General features: G+C 36.7%; 1 protein-coding gene across 4 annotated transcripts; it reads left to right on the forward strand.

Moving 5' to 3' along the window:
• The first annotated feature begins 456 nt into the window (after window positions 1-456).
• On the forward strand, window positions 457-7,819 carry Pink1 (PTEN-induced putative kinase 1). 4 transcript variants are annotated; one of them, XR_010952364.1, is made up of 7 exons: window positions 457-611; window positions 734-905; window positions 1,001-1,342; window positions 1,405-2,253; window positions 3,605-4,615; window positions 4,777-7,645; window positions 7,712-7,819. XR_010952364.1 is itself a non-coding variant. In XM_067780825.1 (5 exons), the coding sequence occupies exons 2-5, from the start codon at window positions 1,202-1,204 to the stop codon at window positions 4,969-4,971; spliced, it is 2,196 nt and encodes a 731-aa protein (XP_067636926.1). In that variant the 5' UTR covers window positions 527-905; window positions 1,001-1,201; the 3' UTR covers window positions 4,972-7,819. The 4 variants fall into 4 exon arrangements, 1 of the variants encoding a protein (XP_067636926.1); XR_010952366.1 differs by having other exon boundaries at window positions 533-669; XR_010952365.1 differs by having other exon boundaries at window positions 538-677.
• Window positions 7,820-8,191: the final 372 nt, after the last annotated feature.

Here is an 8,191-nt window from a genome sequence, read left to right on the forward strand (position 1 = left end):
TGATTGATCCAATGCAACTCTGGTCTTCCTACTGTTCTTCATTCCACTCCATTCGAGTGCCTATTTTCACGGCTTGCGAGTGCCTTCCACTCTATTCGCAACATAACCTCGAATTAAGCTGCCAAACTATATAGTAAACAATGCTCCTGCAGTTTACAACCAGATTGACTGAATTTTTTGTGTGATTGACAAAACACCAGTGTTGTATTTAGTTTTTGTCGACATTCAAAATGCTTTTATTATTATTTAATAAAATTTTTATAAATTTTTTTATTATTTAATAAAACTGCTGTAGTTGCAAGTAAAAAAAATCATCATCCGATGACGACATATTCACGTCCGAACGCTACGGTTTCTCAATGCAAATGTTGATTGATGGCTTTTTATTTGATAGTCGCGGGGCAAGCGTCAAAAAACCGACACGCACCCATACAAAAATTCAATCAATCTCGTTGTGAATCGCAGGAGGCCTTATGGTGAATGCTGTTTTCTTTTTTTTCTTCTTTGTGACGTTTTCAGAATCTTCTGCTAATTATATAGATAACCAAAAAAATAAATAAATAACGCGAGTAAGGGGAACGTAATTTGCAGCAGATTATTAAATTAAAAAAGCAAGGAAACAAGTCCTCAACCAAAAAAATTTTACATTTTTAAAGTGAAATCAACTAAGTACCACAGTAATTAGATATAGAATTTGAGGAGTTTTCAAATCTTTGTTTCTTATATGTTGTAGGCAGCCGTGCGGAAGTATAAGTATTTGTAAATTGCAATTGTTAGATAATTGCAAGAAACAAAAGCGTTTGAATAGCATTTAGAAGAATTTTCAACGCATTCAATGTTTATGATACGCCGCCGCGTGCGGTATAAAAAAATATAAACAAATTTGGTTAAATATAAAGTGAAAAGTAAGTACATAACTAAGAATTTTCGTATACTATATGTAGCGGAAAATTTGATAACCCATTTTTTTTTCTTCATGGATTGTTTTACTGCGACGTAGTTAATTCTGTTTTAAGTTGCCGCTTTCGCATATCCAACGAAACATATTAGCAATATTCAGCTGTGAGCAAAACCCATAATTTTTTGCAAATAGCAACTGACTAATTTTAAAGGAGGTAGGAGGCAGGTAAAAACTATCGCCGCACCTTTAACCTACATACAGCTGTACATAGGCGTGCTTTGTGTAGATACCACCAATAGGATGTCTGTGCGGCTGTTAACTTTACGACTGGTCAAACATGGTCGTTACTTCCTACAAAGCTATTGGAGACGCGATATACACGCCAACATTTTGGAACAAAATCGAGAAAAGACGCGTCGTAGCCTACCCAACTCATTGAGGGTGAGTTACCGTCGTTTTATTACTTTTATTTTTTACTAAGTAAAATACCATTTTCTCTGTAGCCGGGCGCTGCTAGCGTTAGCGCGTCCGCACCATTGACGCCTTCAGCGGGTAAGGGTGCGCTACATGCCATTACAAATGCAACAAGTGGCGCTGCAACATCTCTACCACGCTCCGGTATATTGAGTGTGGGACATCATGCACGCAAAGTATTTATAGATAATATTTTGAATCGTGTCACAACCAACTATTCGCATGACCTGCGTACACAAGCAACAAAAAAGCTCTTCTATGGTGACTCTGCTCCCTTCTTTGCATTGGTAGGCGTTAGCTTGGCATCTAGCGCAGGGGTTTTAACTAAAGAAGATGAATTAGAGGGTGTTTGCTGGGAGATACGTGAAGCTGCAGGTCGTTTGCAGTCATCCTGGAATTATGACGAAATATCTGATACACTCGATATCGACTTCAATATTGATAAGTTGGATGTGGGTCCAGCAATAGCTAAAGGCTGCGCAGCTGTTGTCTATTCGGCAGCATTCAAGAGTGATAATAGCGCAAGTGCGGCTGCAACAGAAGTGCCTACCTTGAATGCCACGCATGATGCTGAAGCAGCAGCTGCTTTTGCACGCGGCGATAGGGCTACAGCGCTACAACAGCAATCCTTTAATCCAGAGTTGATGTCACCAATACAGAATATATCTCGCTTTGTACACAATTTTGGTAGCTCCATGGATAATTTGAATGAATTATATAATCAAAATTCGGCAGCAGCAGCGTTTGTTGCAGAACGTAGTGCACAACGGAAGAACGATCACGGCACGGAAAAGAACATGCAAAAAATGAAGGTTTGCATGCATGGTAGCGATTTGAATGAAGGTTTCACTGGAATTAGCAGTGGCATGCAGGGATTGGTAAGTATTACATATTGATTACATATAGCAGTTATTAGTATTTCCTTTTCGAAGCCGAATTGAAAACTTAAGGAAATCAGAAATCCGTTTCCATGATACATGTATTACGATCCGATTCTAATACCGAAAAATAAACTGCAAATAAATTTGTAAAAAATTAAAGACCAAACAAGTACAAACAAAAGCGGTACATTTTCCAAAACTGGAAGCGAATCCGAATTTATAGCCTATCTGAAATCTTAACTTCTAAAAACACATTGCCAAAGCCAAACAAAGTCCTATACCGGAACTAAATTTAAAATGTCTATAAATTTGAAAAAAAAAAAAAAAATAGATATGCCATTATTTCGATTAGCTCGCTCATAAGTACTGTGAATCAGAAATAGTTTAAATTGAAAATTGCAGCTTTAACAAACAATATAAATGTGCTGTTTACCGGAACGTACCGGATCGCCGCATATTGGGGCCACCAACATCGATAAAACTCCTCAAAACCTATAGCAACAAGATGAAGAAGACGGAAATATAACAATTAAGTACAAGTTTTGAACTGGTCCTGATAACATTTGCTAAATTTCTACAATAACGGCCCGAAATTATTAAATTATCTCGGAACATAGTCGGAAAACGGTCAGAAAACGAATTTTATAACGATCCTGGCTCTGTACCGAAATTATATCGAAACGACAAAGAAAATGCTTCTGTGGAAACATTGGTTCCAAAAAAATACCGAAGTTATTCTCAAAAGATAAAAAATGGTTTCAAAATAATCTAGAAATGGAACAGAAATTACCCCGAAGTTGTCTCGAAACAAAAAATAAATAAATGAGTTGTTATACATCAGTCTTGCCTAATTTTCCTATCTGCGATCCGAGAGGGCTCTTAAAGCCACAACAGAGATGGATGGTTGGCGCAAGGGTGCTCGAATAACGGACGAGGCGATACATGTGTACACAGATGGTTCCAAAGTAGTGGAAGGAGTAGGGTCTGCGACATACTGTCTTAAATGTCAAAGATTATCTGCATATCTTACAACCATAGACTAACAAATGGATATTCTGACTGGGCACTGGCTTTTTGGCATCGCATGCCTTTAAATTCCCAGGCTAAGACTCCAGCTATTAGGAGTGATACAGCTGTCAATTCTAGAAGCAGCAAGTACCTAGAAAGCTCCTAGTATTTGGAAAGAGGAATAAGTTATTTTGTGACCTTATACACAAAAAGTTAAGCACACGGCGAGAATCATTTTTTTTTGAATTGCTTATTTCTTTCTGGTTAACAGTTCAATTTTATCTTTGCTATACTTAACCATAGAACATCAATTTTACTAATGCACTTATTTTCTTTACAGCAACCCGTTGATGCACCTTTACCCAGCATTAATCGCTATCCACTCGCTTTGAAAATGATGTTCAATTATGACATACAAAGTAATGCACTCTCGATACTACGCGCCATGTATAAGGAAACTGTGCCAGCACGAGCGCGACGCATGAATGGTTGTTCGGAGGAATGGGAGCGTTTATTACAAAATCAAACACTAACTTTACCACCACATCCAAATATTGTTTGCATGTTTGGATTTTTCTGCGATGAGGTACGCAATTTCCCCGATGGTCACTTATTATACCCAATTGCGCAACCACAACGTCTCAATCCGCATGGCTATGGACGTAATATGTCTTTGTATCTGTTAATGAAACGTTATGATTATAGTTTGCGTGCATTACTCGATTCGCACAAATTAAGCGCGCGTACCAAACTTTTATTGCTTGCACAATTGCTTGAAGGGACTGCACATATTAATCGCCATGGTATAGCTCATCGTGATCTTAAATCGGATAATATTTTGATTGAAATGAATGATGATGATACACCACCGGTATTGGTACTTTCAGATTTTGGTTGTTGTTTGGCAGATAAAGTACATGGCTTGCAGGTGCCTTATACCTCATACGATATTGATAAGGGTGGCAATGCCGCTTTGATGGCGCCAGAAATAATTAATAAACAACCTGGTCCTTTTGCTGTTTTGAATTATGCTAAAGCCGATTTATGGGCATGTGGTGCGATTGCCTATGAAATATTTGGTCATCGTAACCCTTTCTATTCATCAAGTGGCGGTTTGGCTATGGCTAATGGTGAGCAAACGCTATCGTTGCGAAACAACGATTATAAAGAGGATGATCTGCCACCGCTGAGTGATGAATGTCCAGCCATTGTGCAGCAATTAATTTACAATATACTGAATCCGAATCCTACTAGACGTGTTAGTCCGGATATTGCGGCTAATGTGATGCAGCTATTTTTGTGGGCGCCATCGAAATGGCTAAACGTGGGCGGCATGCCGAATAGTCCAGAGGTAAGTGGACCGAAACTTGTTTAAGTTACAAGTTTTATTTTTTGCAATTATTTACATTGCTGTACTTCTTGCAATGATTGTTTCTGTATTATTGTTTGAGTAGCTTTCTATCGAACTCTGTTTTTTATGATATATTTTTCTATATTATTCTTCTCTTACAGATCCTTCAATGGCTACTTTCACTTACCACAAAAGTTATGTGTGAAGGCCGTCCCATTGTTGATCATTTGAGCTTTAATACGAGTGGACGACGTACTTATGTGGAATATTTATTGATATGTAGTTTTTTGGCACGCTCACGCTTGAGACGTATACGTGGTGCACTCAACTGGATACAAGATGTAGTGGGGGCTTAAGAAGAGGATAAAAACCATTGAACTATACCTAAAGGAACGAGTCAAATCAGTCAATTCTTATTCTATGGGTTTCAACAAAAATTGCATCAAGTATAGCAATATAAAAAATGTCTTGCTTATAAGTGATTCTATATCTGTTGAAATGTGTACCTTTTGTGTAATAAACTTCGCTACGATAAAACAAAATGCTTCAGCTTCAGAAAGTATAAACGAATTTCTTACGATAAGCGACTATTGTCGAAAAGAAGTGTATTCCTTTCTTGTTAATATGCACGTACTTACATATAAACGTACACTTTCACATTAATATATACATATTTAAAAATAGTTATTGGTATATATAGAAATTGGGTTATTTTCTTTAGTACGCAAAAATGATTTGTAATATTAAAAACGCGTAATTGTAAAACGCACGCACTGAAATATTTTGCAAGCTTTATCTTAATTATGTAAAAAAAAATTAAAAAATAAATATATTTTAGTTAATAAAGAAGATACAACATATACATATTAAAACAAAAAAGGCTTAGAAAGTTGTTGCAAACGACGTATTCTCTAAAGCGCCCAAGTCCAAATATTTTAAATGTGACACAACATGACAGACGTACTTTTGTTATTAGGTAACGATGAATGGCCAGAATATATAATATTCCCTTCCAAAAGGTTTGGTCCTTCACAAATAGTCATCAATATCCTCTAACGAAAGTCTAATGTAATTTGCAGTTTCAATAGGTTGGTTCAACATTGCAACTGAAAGGATGGTTGATGTCATAAGGGGACACATTACTTGGATAAGTAAAGAGTTTAACCTATTACAGTATCCAGATCGAAGTTGTGCTCATCTGGTTCAAATGGCTGAGTGGCCGGATCTCTTCATAGTGCTTGCGGAGATAACTTCCTATGTTCCTGGGAGGCTTGGCCTCTTCAATCAGACGTCTGTTAGGATGCCCAGGTTTCTGAGTATTACTAGCGGCAGGCCAATTGCTTCATCGGTGACTATAAGTTGTTGTTGACTATAAGTGTTTCTTTGTTGTTGTTGTGTTAACAGTGCGTCGTCGGATTCAATAGGCACAACCACTCACAAATTTTCATCAAAGTCCTCTAACGAGAGTCCAAGGAAACAGGCAGTTTCAACAGATGCGGACCATAGGGTGATTGGTGTTAAAGGCATAGGTTCCACATTACAATTGAAAAGATGGTTGGTTTCATGTGGGGATACATCACAGGCAAAACATACATTACGTATGTCGGGGTTAATTCTGTCTTTGCCCGAAATGCTGCCAGCCAGGGACTCGAGGAATTCAAGGAGTTGTACAGCGCAACTTTTTCAAGGAGTTGCTGGAGGTATTTATAGCTTCTCCAACTCAATTGTCAACCTAACTTATCCATGGCGAATAATATCTATTTAGCCGGCCAGGCACTGGTGACCCAAAGCCCCTCACGGAAGGAGGAGTTTAGATGACCTAAAAGGTTCAGCATGGTCATATGAAATCGTTCCCGCGACGGTCGGGCTGGTACTTCAATGGTGCTGTTGATATTTCTTTACTTTACCACACAACTGCTAAAACTCGTCCAAACAGAGGGCTTGTTTCCCAGGAGCTTAGGAAGTCATCTCCTCATGAAAAATTCTGGCACTTAAGAATTCAGCTGTGTGAATTTTTTTTTTTTTTGATTTTGATACTCCTTGTTGCGGAGTTGAAATGGCCAATTGTTTAAGCCTTCTTTTTTTTTTTTTTTTTGTGGATTTGTCTGTATTCATCTGAATACCGCTGGTTGGTTAAGATGTTTGTGATATCACCTTATACACCATGTAACAAGATTTTTGTAGAGTTGTTTATGTTGCCAAAAAACCAACAGTGGATGTTTTGGAGTGGATTTACATTGAATTTTTCTTTTTAATAATATTTTTATATCTACTCTAATTTCTTCATTTCGTATTAATTATAACTTATATTCTATGATTACATTACATTTAGATGTTTGTTTATATATATTTACATTGTGTATTTGTATTTTATATTTTAATGTATGTAAAGCGAGAAAAGAAAATCTGTGATTTTATTCTAAATCTAATAATTCAAAATTTTTTGTGTTGGTTATTAAACACACCTTATAACTTTTTAGAAAGCTGTGCCTCACATATAAATTTAACAAGTTCTTCATATATTTTTATACTTTTTGATTTAAGTAGTTCTAATAAGGATGTGGAATTTTTAAAAATATTGTAATTGTTTCGCAGCGTGTCAAACTTAGTATATTCAAATATAAGATGCTCTGGCGTTTCTATGGAGGTGCAAAATGAGCATACTTCAGACACATCATGCCTGAAGCTGCTTAAATATTGTTTGGAGTACGTGTGTCCTGTAATGAGTCTATTAATGAGCTTAATTTCATATGGATCCATATGAATTTGCTTATTATTTTACCAGGGGTTCTGATACGTGTCTGAACATATTGTTGCAAAATAAGTACCTTTGGAGATACTTATTGTTTCAAATTCGTGGATCCATTCATTTGTTAAAATCTGTTTTATTTTTATTAGAGCTTCTTGAGGTGTGAGAGCAGTATCTATTGCTGCCCCTCTTGTAGCAGCTTCTTTGGCAGCAATATCCGCCTTTTCATTAAACAAAATTCCAACATGGCTGGGCGTCCAAATAATTTGGATTTCATCCAGGTTTGAGCTATTCAATTTATTATGAATCTCTGCAACTATGAACTTATTTGTTGTTTTCTTTTTTAGAGCATTTATTGAGGATAGGCTGTCTGTGAAGATGGCCAATTTCTTACATTTTTCCATTGCTGCAATTTTTATCGCTTGTTTGATGGCTGTCAGTTCCCCAAAGGTAGATGAGTATTTATCATCAAGCCTGTATAAGTATGATAAATTTTTGTATATATCATGTATTCTGCAGCCTGTGCTGCTTTCTGTTACCGAAGCATCCGTTGCAAGAATAAAAAAGCCTTTGTTATGCAAGTCTGTCTTTATTTCATTGTACATAGCTTTAAGTTGTTCTTTAGAATACTGATTTTTTGAGCTGTCAAGGTTCGTGCCTAATAGGTGTAGAGTACAGTGTCTACGGAATGTGATGTTTGTGTCTATTTTGTCAGATATTTTTAAACTTATTGTATATGTAGCTGTAACTAGAGTTTATTTCCGGGTTGTTTTGGAGTTGAGATATAAGTGAGTCACTAATAAACCATTGTTTGGTTAGCTCCTTTG

This window comes from Eurosta solidaginis, chromosome 4, assembly GCF_040869045.1.
Source record: "Eurosta solidaginis isolate ZX-2024a chromosome 4, ASM4086904v1, whole genome shotgun sequence".
Lineage (NCBI taxonomy): Eukaryota > Metazoa > Arthropoda > Insecta > Diptera > Tephritidae > Eurosta > Eurosta solidaginis.

Excerpts from the sequence above, each read along its gene's own strand:
- Pink1 (XM_067780825.1), top strand. The coding sequence starts at position 1,202 with ATGTCTGTGCGGCTGTTAACTTTACGACTGGTCAAACATGGTCGTTAC. Across the intron at positions 2,254-3,604 it reads GCAGTGGCATGCAGGGATTG|CAACCCGTTGATGCACCTTT; the intron begins GTAAGTATTACA and ends TTTTCTTTACAG. Across the intron at positions 4,616-4,776 it reads GCATGCCGAATAGTCCAGAG|ATCCTTCAATGGCTACTTTC; the intron begins GTAAGTGGACCG and ends CTTCTCTTACAG.